The 27,930-nt window shown below is 44.7% G+C and overlaps 1 protein-coding gene across 4 annotated transcripts; it reads right to left on the bottom strand.

The window, feature by feature from the left end:
- Window positions 1-76: 76 nt before the first annotated feature.
- Window positions 77-6,836, bottom strand: CXXC1 (CXXC finger protein 1). Of its 4 annotated transcripts, none has more exons than XM_059140733.1 (15): window positions 5,555-6,829; window positions 4,590-4,708; window positions 4,389-4,489; window positions 3,861-4,096; window positions 3,593-3,769; window positions 3,157-3,183; window positions 2,834-3,079; window positions 2,556-2,690; window positions 2,197-2,381; window positions 1,695-1,902; window positions 1,506-1,616; window positions 1,328-1,377; window positions 1,085-1,181; window positions 607-759; window positions 77-523 (listed from the first exon to the last, which is right to left on the bottom strand). In XM_059140733.1, exons 1-15 carry the CDS (start codon window positions 5,555-5,557, stop codon window positions 377-379), a joined length of 1,995 nt encoding a protein of 664 aa, XP_058996716.1. In that variant the 5' UTR covers window positions 5,558-6,829; the 3' UTR covers window positions 77-376. The 4 variants fall into 4 exon arrangements, with proteins under 4 accessions (XP_058996716.1, XP_058996717.1, XP_058996718.1 ...); XM_059140734.1 differs by having other exon boundaries at window positions 2,556-2,681; window positions 5,555-6,828; XM_059140735.1 differs by having other exon boundaries at window positions 2,556-2,663; window positions 5,555-6,820.
- Window positions 6,837-27,930: the final 21,094 nt, after the last annotated feature.

Raw genomic sequence — 27,930 nt, 5'->3', positions numbered from 1 at the left:
GTGTGCCACAGCTCATCTACCCATGGGGTTTGGGAATGCGGTTGCACTGGATAAATGTGAAAACCTTCAGTAGTAATCTTTCTTGATTCTTCAAAATTTTATTAACAAAACCAGGATAGGGGAGCCAAGAGTGAGCAGACTCCACAGTCCCACCCAGGCACAGAGAATGGAGAGACAGAGGGACAGACAAGGACAGGAGAAGATTCTGAGACCCTCTGGTAACGGCAGCTGGGTAGTCAGATGGTGGATGGGCACAGGGAGAAACTCAGGGACCATTTGGAGAAACATATGAATGGCAGAACAGACAAATGGGAGATTCAGGGCAGCTCCTTGGCCTGGAATGCAGGGTGTGAAGACTTCTGGGCCAGTGTGAGGTTCAGCGGTCAGCACTGGAGCGCAGGTCGGTAGTGAGCGGGTCATGTTGGATCGTTTGGTGCAGCATCAGGGCCAATAATCCTGCCCTGTTAGTCATGGCTGTGCGTACATTTCGCTCCTGCTCAAACAGCTCATCCAGCTTGTACCACTGCCAGGGAAGCAGAAAAGAGCCGTGAGAAGGAGCTCTAGAAGCCCCACCTGACCCCAGCCACATTCAGCATCAAAACCTACCACGCGCACACGCTCCAGGTCCACTTCAGCACGCCGCAACTTCTCCCAGCAGTAATGGCGGTTACACTGGCGTTTGGGCAGGCGGCAGAAGTCACCCGTGAGCTCAAAGACATCACGTACAAGAGGGCACCCACATACCTCATCTGCTGGCACCTGCAAGGACAGCAGGGGTCAGGGATGAATGGCGGCGGTGAGGGAGAAAAGAGGACAGGAATGGGGAGTGGTCAGAGAGAGAGAAAGGAAGGAATAGAGAGTTCAGGGAGTAGAAAGGAATGGAAATGGAAAAGGAGAGGAACCGGAGACAATGAGACAGGAGAAAGGAAAGGAATGAAGAGTGATAAGGCAGGCAAAGCGAGACTTACGGAAGCAGCCACGTAGGGAAAAGGGAAGGCAGGAGGGCAAAAGCAGCAGCAAGGGATGGATGTGGGCAGTGAGGAGGAGGAAAGGACAGAACGGGGGAGCTGAGGGCAAAACTTACTTTGGGGTCCCGTGAGTGCTCAGGGCACAGCACCTGGAGCCGCTTACAATAGGTCTTGCTCTGAGGATTGTAGACATCACAGAAGAGTCGTGTAGCTCTGGAGGTTTACAGTAGAGACAAGGCAGTGAAGGGAGAGAAGGGGCACCCATCTGTTCTTGTCCACGCCCGTATCCTGCCCCAACATGCCACTTCCAACCCAGCCTTCACCTCCCTGCTCTAACTGCACGGAGCGCCCACACTCACCCCTCAATGCGTGTGGGGTACATGGACCCAAAGGACGTCTGGCTCTCATACTGGAGGGATGAGCACAAATGGAGGGAACTGTGGATGTGCGCTGCATGCCCGCCTGAGACAACCCCCAGACAACACATCTGTCCCCCCGTGGACCCACGGATACTCCCCCTCAGGGTGACACCCTGACCTTGGCATAGCAGCGCTCCATGTGGCGCAAGGCAACACGTGGGTTGATAGGGTGCCCGCAGGACACGCAGAAGATCTGCAGGTCTGTGTCATCACTGTCCCCCTCATTGCTCTGTGTGGAGTAGAAGAAACGATGAGGCCCGGCAGGACCAGGCACGGCGTCCTGTGCCGCTGGGCCTTGCTTGCTCACCTCCTCATCCTCGCGGACAGCCTGCTGCTTGGCACGAAGAATGATGGCCTCGAGCTCATGGAATCGGCGTTCCATTTCCTGAAGGCGGGTGCGGGCGCTCTGCTGCTCACGGCGAATACGTTCGAGCAACTTCTTCCCGTGCTCCTCAGCAATACAGGGACTCTGCTGCCACTGCTGGATGCGCTGAGGGAGGATCTCGTAGATGCGGCTGCAGGGAGGCAGTGGGTTAGGTGCAGAGAGGAAAGGTGGCAGACAACAGAAAAAGTGGGGTGATCCACGATTGGCAGAACGGATGGCCGACCAAATGGCAAAAAGGATAACTGAGTGAGTGGAAGATAAATAAGCGGATGAGCACTTGAATGGTACGTGGATGAGGGATGGGTAGATGGTGCTTTGTGGACTGAGGAGTGGGCAGATGACTGATGGGAAGACATACAGAGAGCTTTGGGCACACCCTATCCCGTATTCCCTGATTCCCTTAAACCTTTCAGGAATGACTCACTTGGCTGCCAGCTTCATGCCACAGTCATCGGAGCAATACTTGGAGCCAGGCTGGGCAGGACGTACACAGCCGGGTCCCAGGCACTGCGGTAGTGATGCAGGGTCCTTGGCATCGGCACGCTCTGGGTGTTTCCATTTGTCCTTGTGCTTCTGTTTCTGCCGATGCCGCTTGTATCTCTCTTCCTTCTGTGGGACGACGCAGGTTAGGTCAGGTTAGGGCAGAGTTAAAGTCAGCCCGAGATCCGTGTCTCCCCGTATCCCACCCCCTTCTGGCTCTTGTCCCATCCAGCTCCTGACCTGTGCCTCTCCCTCCCCTCCCTGCCCACTGCCTTCCCACAACCATTCCACCCTCTCCATCACCTTCTTCTCGGATTTCTTCTCCCGACGCTTTACATGCTTCACTTTCACTGCCCTCTTCCGCAGCGCAGGGTCCAGGAATGGAGACTCCTCTGTGTCACTCATCCAGGGCTGCAAGTGAGACAGACACTGCCCCACCTGCCGCACTCGTGACTGCCCCGCCACGACTCAGTGCCCCCGTCAGCCTTCCATACTCTGCCTCATCTTCCATCTCTCCTTATCATGGGAACTCAGCTTCTGTAACTTCTACCCTTCCACCGTGGGACGCTCTGGCTGCTCACCAGGCCATGGTCATCAAAGGCCCCCGCACAGAAGTCCTGGTAGAGGTCAGGGTCCAGCGGCAGGTCCTCATCTGAGAGTGGCTCAGGTGTGGCCGTAGCCTCAGGTGGCTCCTTGACTGCTGATGATGCCACTGCCCCCTCATCCTCACGGATGCGCCCCAGCTTCTGTGATGGCTGTGGCTGCTGCTGGGTGGGCAGTGGCCTTCGAGGCCGCGGCAGGGACTCTGAGGGCGTCACTGGCGAGAGCTGCAGGGCAGAATCTCAGGACTGGCCCTGACCGCCCTGCCCGCATGCCCCGCCCCGCCCTGGGGGGCTGGACTCACCGAGGAAGGGAAGTACTTGTACGATTCCTGTGCCGGCAGGAGGAAGGCCCAGGTCAGCCCCAGGTGGATGGAGGGTGGCCCTGCCCTAACCCCTCCCACAAGAGCCTAGCCCCGCCAACTGGCCCCGCTTTGCCTCCCCAGACAGACCCACTACCCTCACTTCTCAGAACCAGGACATGCTCAGTCCCATCCCACCGGCCCCGACATGCCTGGCCGCCTTGAAACATCTGGCTGTACACTGCCCACCTAGGGTTTGAGGCACCCCTGCTAGCCCCGCACACCTGATCGTGCCCCATTCATCTGGACAGGCTCCTTCCCACCTGTCTGCAGGCAATCAGGCCCCACCTCACCTGGCCCACCCCTCCTGGCCTGAGTGAGCCCTTCCTGGACATACTGACACCCCCACCTGGCCCTGCCCAGCTCTACCCGTGCTCACCCGGGCCCGCAGCTGGCACTGACGCAGCCGGCACTTCTGCCGGATCTTGTTGGGGCCCCCAAACTTCTTCATGTCCCGACAGAAGTCGCAGTGGCCACAGTCCTCAGTGCGCCGGCAGGCCTCGCACTCGCCACACATGCGGGCTGACCGTTTGATCTGCTGCTGCTGCTGGTGATGCTGAGGAGAGGGGCCCAGAACAAAACTCAGGAACTCAAGTTGGGCCCGAAATGGGATCCCCTTACCCACCCCAACCATGGCAGCCACTCACCTGGCTGGGTGTGGCCACCAAGGGCTGTGGAGAGGATTTGTGGGGCGAAGCAGAGCCCCGAGCAAGCATCGCCCCAACCCCTGTCCCTGACCCCGCCCGACGCTGCAGGTCTGGATCCGGGGCAGGCCTCTTGCGCCCTCCACCCTCATCCCGGGGCTCACTGCCGTCTCGCTCATTGCTGTCCCGCTCCCGTGACTTCTTGTGCCGATAACGGATTTCCAGCTTGGGGTCTTTCTCTGTGGGGCCAAGGCGGGTGGACACTGAGAAATTTGGATGATCCCAGAACTCCTTCCTCTTTTTTTCTATCCCAGCCACCTTCTCTGTCCCCCTACTCCAGAGCAGAGCGACCCCATCTGGTGGGACCCTGTATTTGGGCTCACAGTGGAGTCTCCACTCCAGCTCACCACAAACCAATAATCACCCACAGACACATACCACCACTTCCCACGACCCACCCTCCCTTCATGGCTTCTCCTCCCTCGAGGCAGATGGATCTGCCTGCCCTGTCCAGGCCACCCACCCCCTCACCTCGGCACTCCCGACAGTACCACTCCCGGATGGCCTTGGCCATCTTCTCAGTGATCCGGATGCAGTCCCCATGGAACCACTCATTGCAGTTGTCACACCCGCTGCAGAGGATGGGGTGAGTGGTGCAGATGTGAGGGGCCGGACCCATCAGCCTCACCCAACCTTGCAAGTGTCTGCCCCGCCCGCCTCTCCCCGGCTCACATCATGAAGCAGTTGATGTCTGGTTTGCGGCAGATGCAGTAGATGGGCGCATTCTCCCCATTCTCCGACTTGCTGTCCTCCCCAGCATCTGGAGGCTCCGGGTCTGAACCATCACCCTCCTGTGGGATTCCCCCCACCATCACGGTTCCTTAGAGAACCCCCATCGTAGTGCCTCATCCCTTATTACAGCTCCACCAGGGCTCACCACAAACCCCAACATTCTGCCCACAGACTTTCCATCAGAGCCCCTCATAAATCTTTCCATCACAATCCCCACAAGCCCCCCACCACTCACCCCTGACATCCCAGTACCACACTTACAAATCCCATCACTCTGTCTCAGAGTTGCCATCACTTAGTCCGCTAACACTCTATCACTCAATCCACACACTTAGAACTTAGTTCACTCGACCGTTCATCTCCTGCTGCTCCCATCGTGACTCCTCACAGGACCCCCTCACTTCTCACAGACACCACAGAGTAGATTCCGGAGACGGAACATGTATTTGCATTACGGTTCCCCGCAGATCCCCCGTTATCAACCCCACAGACAACGCACCCCCATCACCTTTCCCCACCGGTCCTTTGACACTGACTCGTCGCGGCTCACCACATACTAACCAGCATCGCTCATCGCAAACCCCGTATCACTCTGCCCAAACAATTTCCCATTCGGACCCCCGCGGAACTACCGAAAGAGATCGCCACCAAACTTCCATTACGGACCCCCACAATGGCTCATCACAAAACTCCCAGACGGCTCACTCATCAAAAAAAATTCAGAACATCAGACCCCCAACATTCTACCCACAGACCCCTGTTAAGGCTCACCACAGGCCCCCACCATACTGCCCTCAGTCTCCTTACGGTTCACCACAGACCCCCAAGAGTCTGCCCACGGACCACACCACTACCACCACCCCGCTGACCTCTACCGCCGAGCCCCTCCCCGGACCCGTACTCACCATCTCTCCGCTCTCGGCGCACCCCTCCGCAATCCCCGCCAGCGACCCGCGAATCCGTACAGACCTCTCGGTGGCGTCCGCGGCCGTTGTAAAGGCGCCCGAAACTACTTCCGCTTTGGTCGCGCCTCCCGGGCACCGTACTCTTATTGCGCAGGCCTAATGCGTCGGCTCCGCAGCATACAAGTAGATCCGCCGTCTAAAGCCTCTACGGTCTCTCAGGCGCCACCATCTTGATTACTGAGACCGTACGGCCGCCAAATCCGTAAGTTTGCAGGAAACATGGCCGCACCTATACGGCTGCTTTCCCGAGGGCACCGCCACCTTGTGAGCTAAGTCCGTACGGTGACCGCTTGTACGGACACAACCTTGCAGGAACTATGGCCGCGCCTGTGCGCAATTTCCACTCAGATGCCGTCATCTTGGAATCTGATTCCGTAAGATGGCCGAGTCCGTACGTTCACAGGCAATACATGGCAGCGTCCTAATCGCGGATTCCAGGATGGCGCCGCCATTTTGGCCATCGATTCCGTACGCCAGCGGTTTGCACTGCGTAGAAGTTCAAAGAAAGAGTGGCTCCTCCCGAAACACTACCTGTATCAAGTTACACTCACTCTTCCATTCAGTCACTTTCCCCTTCCACATGTATTAATTGGGCGCCAGCAGACTGTGTGTTTTAGCGCTGCGAAGGAAACCTTTCCCCCTGTTATGTCGCCGATGTCACCGTCCACCACTCTTTCCCGCCCTCATTCTTCCTTCCAGTTCCTCAGCCAGCCCTGGCACGGTTCATGGAAACAACCATGGAAGGCTATAAACGGTGGTTAACTGACCGCCTCTGGTGAGAAGTGGCCGAAACAAGGCAGATTTCGAAATCCAAGACAGCTGGCTTCACCAAGTCTTCCTCTGACCTCCGGCCACCGCCAGAATGTGGATTTGCAGGGTTCCTGGTGACGTCCATTTCAGTTCTCTGGTTTCATACATATTCAATTCTCTCCTATAAAGTTAATTGTAACATTTTAAAAATTAGATCATGTACAATAAAATTTTTTTTTTGATCGATCAGAGAGGTAGACGTCCCGTTAGGGTAATGATCTAACTCGGGCAACCACCAAATCAAATGAGAAACTGCGGATCAGTGCCCCCACCAGCCCAAACGCCACCCAATGCGCGAGTCTTGGTCGTGGTAAATGTCCACATGTCCACATTCAGAATCAGAACGACTTGATTCGGGTTGAGGACAGAGGCCTGAAGAAAAAGAAACTTTTTCCCCTTTGCTGATAATTCTGGATTTTTTGGCTCCCGACATGATAGCAACTTGTTTGCTACTGATGATTCTCCTGCCGGTGGTTTCGGAAGTCTGGTTTTTGTTTTCGTTTTCTCCACCTTCTCTAAACATTTTTACTTCTGGCCCCTCCACACCATCACAAACAACTGAAGACACAGGAACTGCAACAGGGATTCAATGACCCTCTCTTCCTAAAACCTGTTTTTAATCCACAAAGCGGACCTTCCGGTCCAGACTTGCCTCCTTTTTCTAATTCATGTTGAATTAATCTTAATTTGATTGTAATTTATTTAAATTAGCATAATTTAATTCTTCAAATTTAGTTGTTCATTTCTTGTATTAAGTTAATTTTAGTTAGTATAAATGAATATGTACGTGTTGGTAAGGTACTGATAAATTTACTTTAACATCAATTAATGAATTTCATATTATTCAATTTTAATTTAATTACAATTTGATGTAGGAAAATAAGTTTAAGGGAATATAATTCAAGTTTAACTTAAATTTACTCAAATTTAATTTAACATTACTGACTTGATTTACTAAATTTAATTTGGTTTAAAATAATTTAATATTAAGTCAATTTATTCATTTCAATGTTGTGTATCATTTAATTTCAATTTAATATTGTTTCCTTTGTTATATTACATTTTATTTAATATTATTTCAACTTAATACACTTAAATTTTAATTCAAATTCACCTAATTCATTACCTTTTAAAGTTACATAACTAAGTTGAATTAATTAAATGTATATTCAATTACTGTAATTTTAATATATAACTTATTAAATATGATTTATTCAATTGAGAAAAAACAGTGGGAAAACAAATTACTCACCTCTTGAACGCAAAAAAGAGCCATCAGTACAGATCTCACAGACATTAAAAAGAGAATTTTTCACACGTTTATACCAGTCTAATGCAATATCTTTGACTACTTAGATAAAATGGACAAATTCGCTGAAAAAGACAACTTCCCAAAACTAACACATGAAGAAATAGAAATTTTGAGTAGCCAAGCAGCTATAAAATTATTTGAATTTCTAATTAAAAACTTCCCCCAAAGAAAACTCCAAGCCCAAATAGCTTCACTAATAAATTCCATCAAATATTTAAGGAAGACAAAAGATCAATCCTATACAAAGTGTTTGAGATAATAGAGGAGGAAAGAACACTTTCCAATTCATTTTCATAATCATTTCCCTGCTACCAAACTAGACAAAGGCATTACAAGAAAAGAAAATGACAACCCATGTGTCTGATCACAGTTTCTATCCCTTCAAGAGAGCATGATACTGTGTGACTTGAAGTTCTCACCCTAAGTCACATTGTTAGACTATCCAGTGACTAAAGACCCCCAGGCAAAGACACTTCAGTCAGGAATGACATTAAAGGGCTTAGAGATAGCTCCCAGAAATCAAGGAGACCAAAAGCCAGACCTCTCTTTGGGCAAAGTTAAATTCTTTGCTACACAGATGTAAAGTCATTAACAAAATATAAGCAAATTGCATCTAGCAATTTGTAAAAATGGTGATATATTATAAACAAATGTATTTATGCCAGGAATGATCTTCAAAATGCAAGATTAGTTTCATATTTGAAATATTGTATTGCCTTACACATCTCCACAGAGGCCAAGTAGGAAAGACTTAACTGCCATCTGAGTCTTGGTGGAATGCCCTGGATTTCCCCCCTTATGACGAATAGCCAAAAGACCATGTCTCATTCAGCTCCACAGCTGCAGCTGAGCACAAGACTTACCACTTCACCTCTCCTTCAGGCCACTGGTTATAGAAGCACTTGACTGAAGTTTAGAACTGATCATTGAGCAGATAAGCGACCACCACCAGTACTGCCCATTTGACCCCTCTGATTGCGCGTTATGTTTGTGAGATTGGGATGCAGGAAATTGATACCATGATGATCTTGCTAAATATAATAAGCAGTCTGAATGTTTTTCAGCTTGTTGTCTCCTCACCAAGTGAGTCTGTGGAGGCATGGCAAGCCATGCTAAACAGGGGTAGTAGTGAAACCTGTCGCCTTTTTAGCCACCACGCCACTGCTCAGGGACTGCTTGGCCACCTGACAGTTTGAAGCAATGAACATGAAAACTCCCTGGGATTCAGTATCAAATGTTCTTGCCGAGGTGGTGGGTGCTGGTGGAATACAGGTTCCGCATTGTCCAACCTATTCATAGATGATCACCCATTGGTTGGCAATGTCAAAGCCTCAGTATCAATGACCTAAAACATTATGATACTCTGCCCAAAGGACTGACTGATAAACCACCTCCCAAATTTAGGGGCCTATTTGCTAAGTTTTTTGGTTTTATGTGCTCATGCTGTATAATTATTATGGCAGTCAAGAAAAACAACTATTGGGGCACCTGGGTGGCTCAGTGGGTTAAGCCTCTGCCTTTGGTTCAGTTCATGATCCCAGGGTCCTGGGATCAAGCCCCACATCGGGCTCTCTGCTCAGCAGGAAGTGTGCTTTCCCCTCTCTCTCTGCCTGCCTCTCTGCCTACTTGTGATCTCTCTCTCTTTCTCTCTGTCAAATAAATAAATAAAATCTTAAAAGAAGAGAAAAGAAATGTGTTCCTTTAAAAAAGAAAGAAAAACAAAAACAAAAACTGTTCTTTCTTCCCCAGATAGAATGTGCCTTACTAGACAGGTCTGGCTGAATGCAATTGACCTAGCCCTATGGCCATCCTGGTTTTGCATGATAGGTTACACTATAGCTCTTAAAACCTCATTGTTGTGTTCCTGGGTGGCTCAGTGGGTTGAGCATCTGCCTTCAGCTCAGGTCAGATCCCAGAGTCCTGGGATGGAGTTCTGCATCATGTTCCTTGCTCAGTGGGGACCGTGTTTCTCACTCTGCCTGCTGCTCCCCCTGCTTGTATGCTTTCACACTCTCTCTCTCTCTGTCTCTCTCTGGCAAATAAATAAGTAAAATTTTAGTAAAGAAAACAAACAAAAACTCACTGTCAGCTACAAATCAAAAGCAGTTGTGATTGCTGTGCTATGTGGGAAGAAGCCATTTCATAGCCCCAGCCAATACACCCCTTCATGAATCTGTGTTTTTTTTGGTTGGTTGGCTGGTTTTATTAATTCGTGGGCTGTTTGGTCTGCCACTTTCAGAGTATAACAGTATCCTGAGACCAAAAATTTAAAAACTCCCTTCTTGAAATGTACTAATTACAGTTGACCTTTGAACAACCTGGCGGTAAGTAAGGGGCTTCAGGCCCTGTGCAGGTGAAAATTGACATGTAACTTTTTTGACTCTCCTGCAACCTCACTACTAATAACCAACTGTTGACTGGAAGCCTTACCAATAACATGGTCTATTAACACATATTTTGTGTGTTTATATGACTCACACACTGTATTCTTACAATAAAGCTGGAAAAGAGAAAATATTATTAAGGAAATTCTAAGGAAGAAAAAAATATATTTTCAGTACTGTACTATTACAGTACTGTACTGAGAGAGAGACAGAGAGAAAGAGAAAGCACAAAAAGGGGGAGCAGCAGGCAGAGGGAGAAGCAGGCTCACTGCTGAGCAAGAAGCCTGATGTGGGACTCAATCCCAGGACATTGGGAGTGACCCGGGCCAAAGCCAACGCTTAACCAGCTGAGCGACCCCCGCATCCCAAGTATTGTACTATTTTTTATTTTTTAAAAATCTGCATGTAAGTTGAAAGACGTGTTGTTCTAGGGTTAACAGTATAGTTTAGAAAAACTGCCTAGATTTATGCTAGAGCATCTTCAATTTTACCAACCATTGCTTTTACCCCATTGGTGCAACTATGAATGCAGTGAGGAATGGGAGGGGAGCCTTAGTATTATGAAAAAGTTTGATCTCGCCTGCCTAAAATCATCTCAGGAATCCCCAGAGATCCATAGACAACACTTTGGGAACCAATTTTCTAGACCATAAAGATTAGTATTAATCAAATACTGTTGAGTGTTGCTGATTGATTGACGTGCATTACTCTCATTGCACTAACTAAACTGGAACCTGTTTGAAGTCAGGGATATAAGGTTTTTACTTTTTTTGGCATACAGTACTCTATCTACTTGGTGACTCGTAGATAACCGTCAGTTAATTGATACAATAAGCATGCTTGTTAAGATCTTAAAAATAATCAGCAGTCACCTGTCTTTCTGTAGATGACACAGGAAGAGAACACCCAAAGTTGCTAGATAACAACAAAAAAAGTTTTTAAATGAGAAGAGAAATTCTTTGAAATGCACCAGGTTGAGGGGGTGGATAACAGAAAAAGAAATACACCAGTGAAATCCTGTCAGAAGAGGCACAGTAACTTTCCAAGTTGTTGTTGTTGTTAAGATTTTGTTTATTTGTTTGAGAGAGAGCACAAGCAGGGTGAAGGGCAGAGGGAGAAGCAGACTCCCTGCTAGCTGGGATCCTGATATGGACTCGATCCCAGGACTCCAAGACCATGACCTGAGCTGAAGGCAGACGCCCAACCAACTGAGCCACCCACGTGTCCAAAGTCTTTCTAATCTAAATTTTTATTGTAGCAAACATAGTGCGTAGTAAAGCCCTAAAATTTACAAGGAAAAGAAAGTATGATTTGTGATATTTTTCCTTTACCTTTCTCCTAATTATAATACTAATCCACTGCAGAAAAACTAGAAACTCTAGAAATATGTGAAACAAACCCCAAAACAATCCTACCTTTGGGAGAAGCACTGTTAACTCGCTAACATATTTATATATGTACATACAGGTGCATGAACATTAAAAAACATATTTGGGGTTACATGAATTATTTCCAGGCCTATGTTATAATCTTTCAATCTAATATTTTTTTGAGAAATATTTTGCCATATCTGTAAATATTTTTTAAATAATTCTTTTTTTTTGTATTTTATTTGTGTATTTGACAGAAAGATAGAAAGAGAGCACAAGTAGGCAGGTGGAGGGAGAGGGAGAAGCAAGCTCCCCACTGAGCAGAGAGCCCAACATGGGGCTCGATCCCAGGACCCTGGTATCATGACCTGAACTGAAGGCAGCTGCTTAACTGACTGAACCACCCAGGTGACCCTAAAATAATTCTTAAACTAATTTGAAAGTATTTTTTTAGGTCCCTGAAAGTTAGGATTGTTATCCCCACTTTACAGTGAAAGCAATCCAGACTCCGGGAGCCTAAGTCTCTTGTCAGATCACACAGTCAGTAATAATAAATCCGATATTGTTAGTAACAACTTTCCCCCTTTTAAAAAATTTTTATTTATTTATTTGACAGAGAAAGAGTTCACAAGTAGGCATAGAGGCAGGCAAAGAGAGAGAGGGGGAAGCAGGCTCCCTGCTGAACAGAGAGCCTGGTGCAGGTATCAATCCCAGGACCCTGAGATCATGACCTGAGCAGAAAGCAGAGGCTTAACCCTCTGAGCCACCCAGGTGCCCCACAATTTTCCCCTTTGAGTGCTGCCCAGTGGGTTGAAATCAGGGCATAGACTGAGGGAACCCCAGTATGGGAACAGCCAAATGAAAAGGCTGTTGGGACAGCCACAGAATGGAGCAGGTTCTGAAATCTGAGGATCACAGTAGGCCTATGTCAGGGAATGGATCAGTAGTCCAGGTAATCAGACTCCAGGGATCAGGATCTTAGTCAGGAAACCAGCAACATGGAATGAAGAGTAGCAGTCTCTGCATGTCAACACACTTCATGACCTGTTGGTGTCAGGATCATCAAAAACAATGTGACTATTGGTTAAAACAATGCTCTAGTCACACAGAGAAGGTACAAAAGGAGATCAGCTACACCAGTAAGCCTTCGTTTCCCATAGCCAGTGGGACTTTTACTGCATTGAGTATGAAGTACTTAATTTCCCATTCAATGTGTACTCCTTTGTTCTGCTTAAGCATGTACATCATAGAGCACCTAGCTAACTCCACTACTATATCCCACCAGGAATGTGGTCCTTCCCCTGCTGCACAAGATGGGTGCTTGTAGTCCATTACCTGCTAAGGATAAACAGGTTTATTGAGTATATAACTAAGAACACGATTGTTGGGTCATATAACTCTATGTTTGACTATTTGAAGAAATTGCCAGACTGTTTTCCAAAATAGCTTCACCACTTTCTATTCCCACCAGCAGGTTCTAATTTCTCCAACTCCTCAAGTAACATTTGCTATCTCTCTTTTGGATTATAGCCGTGCTAGTGGGTGTGAAGTGGTGTCACATTCTGGGCTTGATTTGCATTTCTGTAATGGTTAATGATGTTGTGCATATTTTTGTGGACTTATTGGCCATTTTTATATTTTCTTTGGAGAAATCTCTAATCAAATCCTTTGCCTATTTTTCATTGGTTGTTACTATATCTATAAATATTCTAGATATATTCCTTATCAGACATGGGATTTGCAAACACCTTCTTCCATTATGTCAATTCTCTCTTCACTTTCTTGATGGTGTTTTCTGGAGCACAAAAGCTTTTAATTTTCAACCAACAAAACTAAAAGACAACCTACTGAATGGGAGAAGATATTTGCAAATGGCATATCTTACAAAGGGTTAGTGTCCAAAATATATAAAGAACTCATACAACTCAACACCAAAATAACAAATAATCCATATTAAAAATGGGCAGAAGACAGGAACAGATATTTCTCCAAAGAAGACATACAGATGGCCAACAGATACCTGAAAAGATGCTCACACCACTCCTCAGCAGAAAAATGCAATCAAAACCACAATGAGATATTACCTCACACCTGTCAGAAGGCTAAAATGAAAAACTCAAGAGACAACAAGTGCTGACAAGGATGTAGAGAAAAAGGAACTCTCATGCACAGCTGGTGGGAATGCAAACTGGTACAGCCACTATGGAAGATAGTATGGAGGTTCCTCAAAAAATTAAAAATAGAACTACCCTATGATCCAGCAATCATACTACTGGGCATTTACCCAAAGAAGATAAAAACATTGATTTGAAGGGATATATGTGCCTTTATGTTCATTGCAGTGTTATTTACAATAACCAAACTATAGAAGCAGTCCAAATGTCCAATGATAGAGGAATGGATAAAGAAGATGGTGTTTATATATATATATATATACAATGGAATATTATCAGACCATAAAAAAGAATGAAACCTTGCTATTTGCAATAACATGGATGGAGTTAGGGAATATAATGCTAAGTGAAATAAGCCAGCCAGAGAAAGACAAATACCATATGATTTCACTCATATGTGGAATTTAAGAAACAAAACAAATGAACAAAAGGAAAGAAAAAAGAAAAACAAAAAACAGACCCTTAACTGTAGAGAACAAACAAAGGATCACCAGAGGGGAGGTGGGTGGGGGGATGGGAAAGGAAAAAAAGTTTTTAATATTGATGATGTCCAGTTTATCTACTTTTTCTTTTTGTCCTTGTGCTTTTGGTATATCTAAGAAACTACCACCTGATCAAAGGTTACAGAGATTCATACCTATGTTGTCTTCAAAATATCTTATAGTTTATGCTCTTACACTTAGGTTTTTGTTCCATTCTGAGTTAAAAGATCCATTTTGTATGGTGTGAGGTAGGGGTCCAACTTCATTCTTATGCATATGGGTATACAGTTGTCCTAGCACTATTTGTTGACTATTCTTTCCTCAATGAACAGTGATGGCATCCCTGCCAAAAATCAATTGGCAATAAATATGAGGATTCATTTCTGACTCTGAATTGTATTCTATTGATCTGTATATCTGTCTTTATGCCAGTACCATATATCTATTGTTGTAGCTTTGTCGTAAGTTTCAAATTCAGAAAGTCTGAGTCTCTTTATTTTAAAATATTGTTTTAGCTACTCTGGATTTCTTAAATTTTCCTAAGATTTTATGATGAGCTTGTCTAGTTTTTCAAAGAAGTCAACTGGGATTTTGATAGGGGTGTTTGAATCTGTAGTACTGTCATGGGAGCAACATTAAGTCTTCCAAAGCACCAACACAAGCTGTCACCTTCCAGTCCCCTGCATCCCACTTAACAAATGTTAAATGAACAATGTCATAGGACTGGGGCATAAGATTGGAGCTCCTGGCCCCGCCACTTTTAACCCCTTCAAGGACTCAACCCTCTGCCCCTATGTGGTGAGAAGATCACAGAGACTCAGTCCAGCCAGTGCAGGTCTGGGGACAGGTTGGCACAAGGAAATCTCTGGATGGGAACAGGGTTGATTGACCTCTTGGAAGCAGGAAGCCTATCATGGGCCTCAAGGGACTGTGACACAATGATCTGCAAGCCCTTTGGGGATCAGTGTCACGTGGTTCTTTGGGGGCAGGGAACCCGAGGTTATTTCCTCTGGGATATGACTGGGTCAGCCCCTGTCTTCCCTACCATCCATGGGCCTTGAGTGCTAGGACAGGAAGGGGAATCCCTTCGCACCGAGGGAGACCAGTTGGAGGCCATGTGTGCTAACTGCTATTCTCTCCCAGACAACGCCTTTCACACCACAACTGAATTCAAATTATTATCGCCACTTGCCAACTTGGTTTTTTCTACCACTGTGGTATGACTTTGTCTCCCTGCTGTGTCCCTTGACTTATTCTTTCTTCTGATGATTTAGGAAGATAAAACAAGTGCTCACTTTGGCAGACATACACAAACAGAGGAAAACAAATGTTGACAGTTTTCAGAATGTTTATGGGGGGCTGCCATGTTATGTTTTTGTTTTGTGCTGTCTTAAAGACTGTAATTGTCTTAATATTCCTTTGATCTCAAGCATAGCAGGGAATTCCATGAAAAGAAAACAAAGAACAACAAAAAAGACCATTCTTGTGTAATTTCTTTGAAATAGTTTTTAGTGTGTTATTTTAATATGGACAGGGCGTTTGCATTTCAAAACACAAATGTAGCTATAAAATGTATTGTCTGCTCTTGAACATAGTATTTGCTGTAATCCTATATAAATTTACAATATATGTGCTTATATTTGCTCATTATGTAAAAGATTTTGAGAAATCTTTGTAATACCACAAAAAAGGTGTGACAAATAATTTGAAGCTTGTGTTTTCAGTTGAATAAATGTTTTCCTTTAAACAAAAATGGGAGAAGAGGGAAGTCACTGACTTTTTTTCTATTGCTCTGGTGTTTCTTTTACATATTTAAAGTTAGCGTCTACTAAACACAGGGTATCACATTCATACAGTCCCTGTTTCTTGGCACCACTGCCAAAGGAAAACAATATTGACAACCATTATCAAAGTCAGGAAGCAGGGAAGTAGAGACAGCTGTTGACTAGAACCTCTCAGAGCTCAGGCAGATTCTATTTCCTTCCCTAGTGGCTATTACCATCTAGTCTGTGCTGCTATAAGGGACGCCCTTCTAGGTTCCCTCTATTTTTTAAAAAACATTTTATTTATTTATTTGACAGAGATCACAAGTAGGCAGAGAGGCAGGCAGAGAGAGAGGAGGAAGCAGGCTCCCTGCTGAGCAGAGAGTCCGATGCAGGGCTCAATCCCAGGACCCTGAGATCATGACCTGAACCAAAGGCAGAGTCTTAACCCACTCAGCCACCCAGGGGCCCTTAGGTGCCCTCTATTAAAAGAAACAGGCTTTTACTGAAGACAGGTGTCCTGATGTTATGGGAAATCTTAGTGCTGGGGAAAGCAAGCCTCTCCTCCATTTACTGACTTTAGCACAGTAGGAGAATAGGAAAATGTCTAGGCAAACCAGCTTCGTTTTCATGGCTTTAAAAAAATATTATGAACCATAGAATCACTTTTGAGTGAGGTGAAGGAACCCTACTATTACTCGAAAAGACATACTTCTTCAGTAAAAATTTCCCTGGTATAATGGTGCTGGTGAACATGCATTTTCCTTCCATGTGTTAAGCTAGGAAGCCCAAGAAAATATTGCCAGGGCAGCTGACACTGCAGTCACAGAGCTCTCAAGGACCAGTGGCCGAACCTCACAGACATCACAAGACCATTCATTGGTCTGACTCCAGATCAGAGGGGTTGTCACAGCCCAACTTCTTCTCTACCCCCAGAGGCGATTTGCCCCACATCTCTGGTCTACCATTGCCTCCTTTCTTTTCTGTGAAGCTGTCCTATTCATCAGAGCCTCTGGAATCTTCTTCATTTCCGGTGTTGTTTGCCTCCTTTGGGTCCTCACTCTGCCAGTTTTTCTTACTGTTCTCATCATTTTCACCTTCGTAAATGTCCTCTGGTTGCTAGTCTCACTCCTGGCTGTAGGACGGCACAGAGGAAATCCTCCACCCATCCTGGAGTGATCATCTCCACGGAGTGAATGTCATACACATAGACGTCCTCCTGCCCCTCCTGGTACCCGACTCTTGATCCATCCTTGGAGACAGTCTGCTGCTCCTGGGTCAGCTCTGTGAAATTGCAGAGGACTGCCTCTAGGTCAGATGTTTTGCAGGAGCCATTGGAGGTGGCCTCTGGGTTTCCCTACTTGCAGACCAGATCAAGAGCTGGAAGCATGCATCCATAGAGGCTTCTGGGTTTCCTGTGCATCATCAGACTCTCAGGCCCCTGGAGGGAATCACCAGGATCAGTGGCTAGAGACCCCCTTGCAGTGACCTTCCAGTCGGATCTCCTGAGCCAAAGCACAGAGGTCAGGCCAGATATGCTGCTGGGTGCCCGAAATAATGCAGGATGGCTCACAGGAGAGGCTGCACTGGCTGGATCCTCCTGGGAGTGCACCGGGGCCCCCACCTGGAACACATTATTCTCCACTGCTCTCTCCAGACCCTTGGGGCGTCTTTTGGGCCACTGATGGATTTCAAGCCTCCAAGGTCTTTAGAAGGGAAGACAAGAGCTTTGGCAGGCTCTCCGCTGTTCTCTGGTTAGTGCAGGGCACATCTGTCCTGCCTGCCTCCAGGGCAGCTGTCACCAAGACTCTTACTGCTTGTAGTATTTTAAGATTAGAAGTTGCGCATTGAGCAACAAGGATGTGAACTGCACCAGCCACTTAAACACAATTTTTTAAATTTGGGGGCGCCTGGGTGACTCAGTGGGTTAAAGCCTCTGCCTTCGGCTCAGGTCATGATTCTGGGGTCCTGGGATTGAGCCCCCCATCCGGCTTTCTGCTCAGCGGGGGGCCTGCTTTCCCCTCTCTGCCTGCCTCTTTGCTACTTGTGATCTCTGTCAGATAAATAAATAAATCTTTTTTATTTATTTTTTTTTTTTTAAAGATTTTATTTATTTATTTGAAAGAGAGACAGTGAGAGAGAACATGAGTGAGGAGAAGGTCAGAGGGAGAAGCAGACTTCCCATGGAGCTGGGAGCCTGATGTGGGACTCGATCCTGGGACTCCAGGATCATGACCTGAGCCGAAGGCAGTCGTCCAACCAACTGAGCCACCCAGGCGCCCCAATAAATCTTTTTTAAAAACCATAATTTTTTATTTTATTTTTTTGAGATTTTATTTCTTTGACACACACAGAGAGAGAGAGAGAGAGAACAAGCAGGAGGAGCAGCAGAGGGAGAGGAAGAAGCAGGTTCCCAGCTGAGCTGGGAGCCCAATTCGGGGCTGGATCCTAGGACCCTGGGATCATGACCTGAGCTGAAAGCAGACGTGTAACTGACTGAGCCATGCAGGGCACCCCTAAACATGACTTTTTAAAATAAATACAGTATAGAACTATACATGTATTTTCTCTTTCTTATGATTTTCTTTTTGAACTTTTTAAAAAAAGATTCTATTTATTTATTTGACAGAGAGAGAGAGAGAGAGATCATAAGTAGGCAGAGAGGCAGGCAGAGAGAGGGGGGATGCAGGCTTCCTGCTGAGCAGAGAGCCTGATTCAGGGCTCAATCCCAGGATCCTGAGATCAGGATGGGAGCCGAAGGCAGAGGCTTAACCCACTGAGCCACCCAGACACCGCTCTGCCTTATGATTTCTCAAGAACATTTTCTTTTCTCTAGCTGCCTTTGTTGTAAGAATACCGTATGTAGGGGCGCCTGGGTGGCTCAGTGGGTTAAAGCCTCTGCCTTTGGCTCAGGCATGATCCCAGGGTCCTGAGGGCTCTCTGCTCAGCGGGGAGCTTGCTTCCCCCTCTCTCTCTGCCTGCCTCTCTGCTACTTGTGATCTCTCTGACAAATAAATAAATTAAATTAAATAAAGAATACCATATGTAATACATGTAATATACAAAATATATGTTAACCGATTGTTTATGTTAACATATTTATGTTAACATATTGTTCATGTTAACATATTTATTGTTTATGTTATCCATAAGGATTCTGGCCAATAGCAGGCTATTAAGTTTTGGGGGATGATATGTGATTTTTGACTTCACATAGGATCAGTGCTGCTAGTCACTGTCTCGTTCAAGCGTTGACTGTACTTAAACTCTTCTTTAGCAAGGTATTGATCTTAATCTCAGGTCCATGATCTCCAGGTCCTGGGATGGAGCCCCGCATTGGGCTCTCTGCTCAGTGGTGAGCCTGCTTCTCTCTCTCTCTCTCCATCTGCTCCTCCCCCTGCTCATTCTTTCTCTCTTTCTCACAAATGAATACAATCTTTTAAAAAAGATTGTATTTATTTATTTGACAGAGAGATACACAGAGAGAGAGGGAACACTAACAGGGAGAGTGGGAGAGGGAGAAGCAGGCTTCCCACCAAGCAGAGAGCCTGATGTGGGGATCGATCCTAGGACCCTGGAATCATGACCCAAGCCCAAATCAGATGCTTAAAGACTGGGCCACCCAGGCACCCCTCAAATAAATGAAATCTTTTTTAAAATGTCTAATTCAAAGGTTTTTAGAATATTCAGAGAATGGTACAAAGATTACCACAGTCAGTGTAGGACATTTCCATCACCTCAAAAAAGAAACTCTGAACCCATTAGCAGACACTCCTCACTTTCCCTCAACTTCTCCAACCACAGGCAGTCAAAATCTAGTTTTTATTTCTATAGATTTGGTTAGACTGGGTATTTCACATTTCACAGTATTTTGTGACTGGTTTCTTAGCATAATTTCAAGATACATTCATACGGGTGCATATATCAGTATTTCATTCCTCTTTATAGCCAAATAATATTCCAGTGTGTGGATATAACACATTTCATCTATCCACTTGTTGATAGATAATTTGGGATGTTTCCAATTTCTTTGGCAATTATGAATAATGCTGCTATGAAATTTATGGACAAGTCTTTGCATGGACATGCGTTGTTTTTTTTTTTTTTTTTAAGATTTTATTTCTTTATTTGACAGAGATCACAAGTAGGCAGAGAGGCAGACAGAGAGAGGGGGAAGCAAGCTCCCTGCTGGGCAGGGAGCTCGGTATGGGGCTCTATCCTAGGACCCTGGGATCATGACCTGAGCCGAAGGCAGAGGCTTTAACCCACAGAGCCACCCAGGCGCCCCTCGACATGCGTTTTCATTGCTACTGGGAATTACTACCTGGGAATGGAATTGCTCAATCATATGGCAATTCTATATTTAATCATCTGATTAACAGAGTTGAAATTGAGTCTGCGCAGTCCTGGCCTCCTCATTGGCCACGCCCCCAGCCTCCCCTGCTCCTTCGCTCTCGGGTTCGGGTGGGTGGGTGGAGACACGGGAAATCGATTATGACGCCTACTACTACGGCATCCTTTCCCGTGAGAAACTCACGATGTAGTTGGAAAGACGATAAGACATCAAACAATTTCAATATATATATATATATATATATATTTTTAAACTACCATCAATAATAAAGGAATGCAAAGTTCAGAAAAATTGGACTCGCTCTGAGGGGAGATCAAGGAAGATGACCCGCAGAGGCAAGTATTGAGCTAAATTTTGAAAGATGATTCGGAATTATTCAGAGGACCGAAAGGGTTTGTGGGCTGAAGGACAGTCCAGACAGAAGAACATTACGAACAGAGACGTAGAGGTATCACACAGCATGTACGGACTGGCAAGATGGGCTTGGGAGGCACAACGTGGCAGCTACCACGAACATCGATTCCTGGTGGTATCAAGTGCTGGGCAAGAGGGGCGGTCGCTGAGGCTAATGAGGTAGTCAGGGGGCAGGTCAACAGTAGAACTGTATGCCAGGCCAAGGAACCTGGGCTTTCCTTTGAAGATGACAGCCACGAAGGTTCTTTTGTCAGGGAAGCATTAAGTCCTGCCACAATCACCCCTGACCGTCCGTCTCAAACCATTCCTGATCTGGTTCCTCTCCCGAGGGCCGAACTCTTAATTCTGATCCTATTTTTTCTAAGCAATAATAAATCTGACCGTGATGGTTCATAAGAGGATGTGGATTCCAAATCTATCCTGAACATATGTGGGGCAGTCCAGGTGAAAGGGCAGGACCAGGATGGCTAATGGGCCACATAATCCGGATCTCCCTTCTAGGGGTGAGACAGTTTAGCAATGGAATGTCCAGGTGTGTCAGATGCTGTATTGCACTAACCTGTTACCACTGAGAGATGGACCAGCTGCAGGTGATGTTGCTAGGAAATTCACCAAGAGGCTTTATTGAGAATCTTAAGCAGACACCAAAGGAAACAAACAGTGAAAAACAGTGTGAAAGGCAGAAGGATTAAAGCCAGGACATTTAGTTGTACTGAATGATATTTACTGATTCGCTGATTAATTGACCAGAGCTGGAAGATTTATTTAAAAATAAATCCTGGGGCGCCTGGGTGGCTCAGTGGCTTAAAGCCTCCGCCTTCAGCTCAGGCCATGATCCCAGAGTCCTGGGATCGAGCCCCACATTGAGCTCTCTGCTCGGCAGGGAGCCTGCTTCCACCTCTCTCTCTCTCTCTGCCTCTCTGCCTACTTGCGATCTCTGCCTCTCAAATAAATAAATAATAAATCTTTAAAAATAAATAAATAAATCCTGTGGGAGAGGATGTTAATTACACAGCCTGCACAGGGTAGAATTTAATGGACAAAGTCTTGTACAAAGTAGGAAGATCCGTCTTTAAGGCGAGGATTATGGCCTCTTCCCTGAGCATAGGTGGGAACAGGAAACATATTTTTGTTTAACTGGTCTGATGTCTCTGTGACGCCTCTTCAGATGTTAGTGTTTTACCTATGATTAAAAATGGCCAAAGGAAAAAACAAAGGCCGAGTTTATCAGTCTTACCAAAATTAATACCTGATGCCGCAGCTGACATAAGATTTGGTACTTATGTTGAGCACTGTGAACACTGGGTGTTCACCTGGAGTGCTAACAAATTTCTAAAAATAACCTAAGGAGAATTGTGGGTTGGGGTTAGGGTTAGCTTGGAGTTCGGATTCTGTTAAGTTTGAGTGAAATTCCCTCAAGGGGAGGGAACCTTGAGCAGGGGTGTTTACAGAGAATGCTGGGAATGGTCCACCTTTTAGCCATTTTATAGCAGGAGGAGGACCTTCCGTGTGTTTGCTTCTGACAGGTGGAATAATGAGAGTTTTTATTTTATTCCCTATACGTTTATGTGTTGTTTTGATTTGCCGTTAAAAACATGCGCTACTTTATAAAAGAAAAAGTTAATGCTAAAAAGGAAGCTAGTGAAGTTTATCTTCTTAAACTTTCCGAGCAGGTATCCTGAATTTGCATTTTATTAGCTCGTGTCCTCAAGAAGAATGGTCCTTCCCTGCCATCTACTGGTCGCATGGCAAAGGTGCCTTCCAACCAGCATTTCAATAAAGCCAAAATTTGTTTTAGCAACTTCGGAAGAAGGCAACAAATGTACATTGTTCTGGGTAAAACTTGGACTTGGTTGAAGACTTATTGATACCAAACACAGATCAGGTATTCTGTTTTATGGTAAAATCTCATCCTTTTGGCATCATCAAGGAACTCCACTTATGAACTCCACTCGAGGTTTAACTCTTAAGGAACTACATTAAAAATTAGATGAACACTCTCACTGTTTCTTAAAAAAGAATATATTGAACAAAACAACCTTTCCTTTAGAGCTTATGGTTTAAAGAAAATCAATACCACCAGGAAGAGCCCAGTTTAGTCATAGTTAATCAGTAAACCAGGGGCCTGGAGTAGCGGTTTCTTACGGTTACAACTTGTATGGTTTGCTAGGGCTGCTATAATAACGCGCTACAAGCTCGGCACTTGTAACAACTTCTGAACAACAGAAGTTTGTTGTCTCACAGTTCTGGAGGCTAGAAGTCCAAGATCAAGGTGTTGGCAGCATTGGTACCTTCCGACGGCTGTGAGGGAAGGATCTGTTCCAGGCTTCTCTCTCTTTGGCTTGTGGTTGGCGATATTCTCCCTGTGCCTCTTCACTTTATCTTACTTCGTATTTGTCTCTGTGTCCAAATATCCCCTTTTAATAAAAACACCGGTCGTATACTGGATTAGTGCCCATGTAATGATCTCAGCTGAACTTGATTACCCCTTTAAAGGCCTTAGCTCCCAATAAGGTCACGTTCTGTGGTCCCGTTCTGTGGTCACGGAGGTTAGACTTCAACATATGAATGGGGGTGAGGGGGCGGTGCACAATTCAACCTTCATTTGGCTTCCCATCAGCTGAATCACAATTCTGTTTCAATAAACAAGCATGAGGGGAGTGATACAAAAGAAGGGTGCCATTACTATTTCATAGGTGCCTTGGGTGGCAGTGGGTCAGGCAAGAATGGAAGGGGCATGACCAAGAGCTTGGAAAGACCCGTGGAGCATGATGGAGGTGGGGATTGTTGACCTGACAGGCAATAGGGTGGGTAGGGTGGAAGCCCATAATGTGGAGTGGGGGAGGGGAAGCGAACAGCGGGGCCAAGGCATGGAGGGGAAGTACATGGTCTGGCAGCAGGGTATGGGGGACCCATGCTGGGTATAAGAGAAAAGGCAGAGAGGGACCTTGAACCAGTGAAAGTCCTGGGAGCAGCTTCACTGGGGTGTGATGAGGGAAGAGCTGAACCACTCAACTGCAGAATGTGCGTGTAATCCCTAAACTGTGGGCTCGGGCAGGATTGAGCTTTGCTGCTTTAGGTGCCATTCTGGTATGGACACACCTGGCCTGGCACAATTGTGCTGTTCCCTATGAGTGCACTAGGCTCTGGGGAGTTCATTAGCAACTCAGACTCCTTCTGGGCGGCCTCAGTTTCTCTTAACCATCAATAGCAACCTGGGAGGGTCAATCTACTGCGCTTGGGTTTGTCTCCTCTGCTATGATAGTAACTTAACATCATGTGAGAGATTTCTGATGTAATTCAATCATTTCCTAGGCTATCTGGGAAGTTAATTTGGAGGGTTTGGAGGGCTGGGAGTGTTCCAATGAGGTCTGATAAATCTTTGATGTAAACCTCTAAAATCTTATAAACATCTTTGAAATACATAAATTGTTATCGATTTAGCTTTATATAAAGCTTACACAAGATTTATAAACATATCCTGTTTGGTCGTGTCTAGGCAGATAGGGATTTTCTAAAACATGGAAATCACCTCATTCTATAGATTTGTACATCATAATGACAGTTAATAAAATGAAATTCTAATTGAGTTTTCATTTTGTTTCTGAGTTTCCATTAAGGAGAACTTGCAGAAGGAAAGCAAGAAAAACACCTTGGTTCTAAAAGATTAGAACATATTCAGCAAAATAAACACATCTATATAAATGGCATACAAATGGTCTTTTCTAGCTTTCCTGTGACCCATTATTAGAGATCTGATTAGCAGGTATTTCTGCAGTTAATTGATTCTGAAAAATTTAGCAAGCATTGCTTCTCTCTACCTCAAGACTCGCAAACTGCGCCATTTATAAATAGCAACATAACAATATCCTTTACATGTTTAAAATGCTTTGGGAGAAGTCTTTGTCAAAAGAGTTTTGTCATGTATAAAACCTGATCTCAAATATTCATATGTAAAATACTGATGCCTGTTCTCAAAAAAATATTTTACTAAATTCACAAAGTATGCCAATATGTGAATGCCGTAATCCAAGTTTATGAGTTGGTTGTCTTCTTCTCCAGATCCACTTTCCATGATTTTCTACCCAGTCCTGGACTGAGGGGGCCTGACCCATATGGACTGCTTCAAGATTTTCCTTTGCTTCCTGGCCTCGGGATAGGTCCAGCCAATGGAAGTTGGGGTTATCAGCAGAAGACCCATCGGTGGGAGGGGAACATAAGGAGATATTTATTCTCCTAGCTTCCTTCCTGCTGAATTCCCGACAGGGGTGCTCTGAACCTAACCAGAGACCATGGCTCAAGTGGTCACTTCCTTAGAGCTGCCCCCCAAATTCATGGGACTGTCCATCTTCCTGCTTAGGAATAATTACTTTTTCCTAAGTTATAAACCCCAGGGAACTGCGCCATGAGATGTTACCTTCTGAAAACTCTACCACATATTTAAGTAGTCCCTTTTATTACACTCTCCTCAAATTATCCAGTTCCCTCCAATCTTATTTTTGCCAAGATTTTGAATAATATAATGTGCTTACTCTTTCCTTTGTGTGAACTAAGCATATGGCAGAAACTACTAACATACCATCTCTCTGAAACACCGGAGAGATTTTGTACTATAGAGCTGCTCGTCACACATCTCTTCTCCCTTTTCTTTTAATAGAAACCAGTGCTCCAATTTCCAGTCACCTGAGTCTCTCTTGAGGTCAGCTTAGCCACAGCCTATCAGAATTCAAGGGGTTATTCATACCTTGTTAATTGTGTGGATTGGACATTTTATACCCCCAAATGCGGCAGCCATCCTACGGAATATGTGAGCTAGAAAGACATTATTATTATTGAAAAAATACAAAGTTTTTTCATTTGTGTCCTTGTCCCTCCCCTCCAATAGGCAACTGGACTTCTCACCTTATTCTTTCATTACATATACACAGTCTGTCTCATTAAAATGCTAGACCTTAGAAGCCAGAGGCATGTTAGTCTCTTATAGTAGAAAATGTATATGATAGTGAATTGTGTCCCTTTAAAATTCATACGTTGAAATCCTAACCCAACAATGTGATTGTATTTGGAGATACGACTTTTAAGAGTTCAATTCCACTGTAGTCTAAAAACATATTATGTATTATTTATTGTCTTCAGATTTGTTAAGGTATACTTTTTAGCCCAGAATGTGGTCTTTCACAGTGAAAGTTCTATTCAAACTTGAAAAGAATGTGTATTCTGCTTTCGTTTGACAGAATATTCCATAAATATCAACTAGATCAAATTGATAGTGTTGTTCAATTAAAGTATATCCTTACTGATTTTTTTTGCCTGCTTGGTCTATTAGTTATTGATGGAGATGTTGGGATCTCCAAGTGTAATAGTCCCTGATAATTTTCCTTGTTCTGAAATCAACTTTATCCAAAATGAATATAAGTACTTTAGCTTTGTTTTGTTTTGTTTTTGATCAGTGTTATCACTGTATACCTTTCTACATAACTTTACTTTTAATCTGTCAGATTCTGTGCATTTGAAATGGTTTTCCTGGGGTACCTGGGTGGCTCATTGGTTAAACATCTGCATTCGGCCCAGGTCATGATCTCAGGGTCCTGGGATCAAGCCCCCATGCTGGGTGCTCTGCTCAGCGGGAAGCCTGTTTCTCCTTCTCCCTCTGCCTGCTACCCTACCTGCTTGTGCTTGTGTACAGGTGTGCTCTCTCACTCTCTCTCTCTCTGTCAAGTAAATAAATAAAATCTTTAAAAAAAAAAGTGGTTTTCCTTTTGATAACATATGGTTGGGTCTTATTTTTTTAATCCACTCTGACAATCCCTGTCTTTTAATTAGTGTAACTAGACCTATTCACCTTTAAAGTGATTATTGATGTAATTGGATTAATATTAGCCATGTTTATAAGTATTTTCTATTTGTTGTTAGAAGCATCTTTTACTACTTTCCCTGGGTTTAGTTGAGCATTTTTATTAATAAACAATTATACTTCTTTTTTTTTAAAAAATGGTCTCCCTAGAATTTGCAATATACTATAATATTTATGGAGTTTTTAAACCACCACTATACATGTACAGATATACAGCAAGGACAAAATTGCAAAATGTTTAAATCTGAAGAATTTAAGTGAAGGGTGTATGAGTCTTTGCTGTTTGACTTTTTCCATTTTTAAAAAAGATATTTATTTATATGACAGAGAGATCACAAGTAGGCAGAGGCAGGCAGAGAGAAAGGGGGAAGCAGGCTCCCCGCTGAGCAGAGAGCCCAATGTGGGGCTCTATCCCAGGACCCTGAGATCAAGACCCAAGCCGAAGGCAGAGGCTTAACCCACTGAGCCACCCAAGGCACCCCAGACTTTTTCCATTTTTATTTATGTTTGAAATTTTTCAAAACAAAAATAAGGGGGGAAATGTTACTGTGCCACTGCCAGAACCAGCCAGCCTGATTATTTTTGCCTTCTTGTAGTCAGTTTGCTTTTTACCTGAATGCTTAAAGTATTCTTTCTTTATCCTTAAAGTTGGATAACTTAACTTGGATACTTACAGCTGTCAAGTGTCCCTTAATAATGCAGTGTGCTTCTCCATCTAAAGACTTTTTATTTTTTTTGAACCATCTTTATTAAAATGGCCCTGGGGCACCTGTAAGCATCTGCCTTTGGCTCAGGTCATGATTCTGGAGTCCCAGGATGGAGTCCAGGAGCCCTACATCGGGCTCCCTGCTCATCTGGGAATCTGCTTCTCCCTCTGCCCCTCACCCCGTTTGTGCTTGCTCGCTTTCTCTCCTTCAAATAAATCTTTAGAAAAAAATAAATCTTCTTCCCATTTTAGGGACATTTTGCATGTAGGACACAAATTATCCTCATGTTGGATCTTTTCTATCTTCTGTTTCTGTGGGCTTCTCTGTGTTTCTTTAATTTCCTTTTCTTCAACTGCATGTACTGTGATCATCTTAAGCTTTCTCTTTCTTAATGTCAGGGTGTCTCTTCTATCTTGCTATTTGTAATTTAGTGTATGGGGTGTCTCTTCTATTCCTTGCTATTTGTTCTATTTATTTTATTTTAGTGTTTGAACCTTCAATTTATATTTTTAAGTCTAATGTTCTCTGTTTTGTTTCTGTTTACTCTGTTCTTGATGAGGTCTTATTTTTAATTCGTATATATACAGTTCATATAAATACAAAATTTCTTGCTTTTTTTTTTTTTTAAAGATTTATTTATTTGAGAAAGAGATAGTCGGGGGAGGGACAGAGAGAGAGTGAGAGAGAAACTT

This window comes from Mustela lutreola, chromosome 11 (assembly GCF_030435805.1).
Source record: "Mustela lutreola isolate mMusLut2 chromosome 11, mMusLut2.pri, whole genome shotgun sequence".
NCBI lineage: Eukaryota > Metazoa > Chordata > Mammalia > Carnivora > Mustelidae > Mustela > Mustela lutreola.
This window is presented reverse-complemented; position numbering and strand designations above follow the sequence as displayed.

What these genes read in the sequence shown, in the direction of transcription:
- CXXC1 (XM_059140733.1), bottom strand. An exon ending in GTACTGTCGGGAGTGCCGAG is followed by an intron (nt 4,097 to 4,388) that starts GTGAGGGGGTGG and finishes TTGGCCCCACAG; the next exon opens with AGAAAGACCCCAAGCTGGAA. An exon ending in TGGAGCGCTGCTATGCCAAG is followed by an intron (nt 1,378 to 1,505) that starts GTCAGGGTGTCA and finishes TCATCCCTCCAG; the next exon opens with TATGAGAGCCAGACGTCCTT.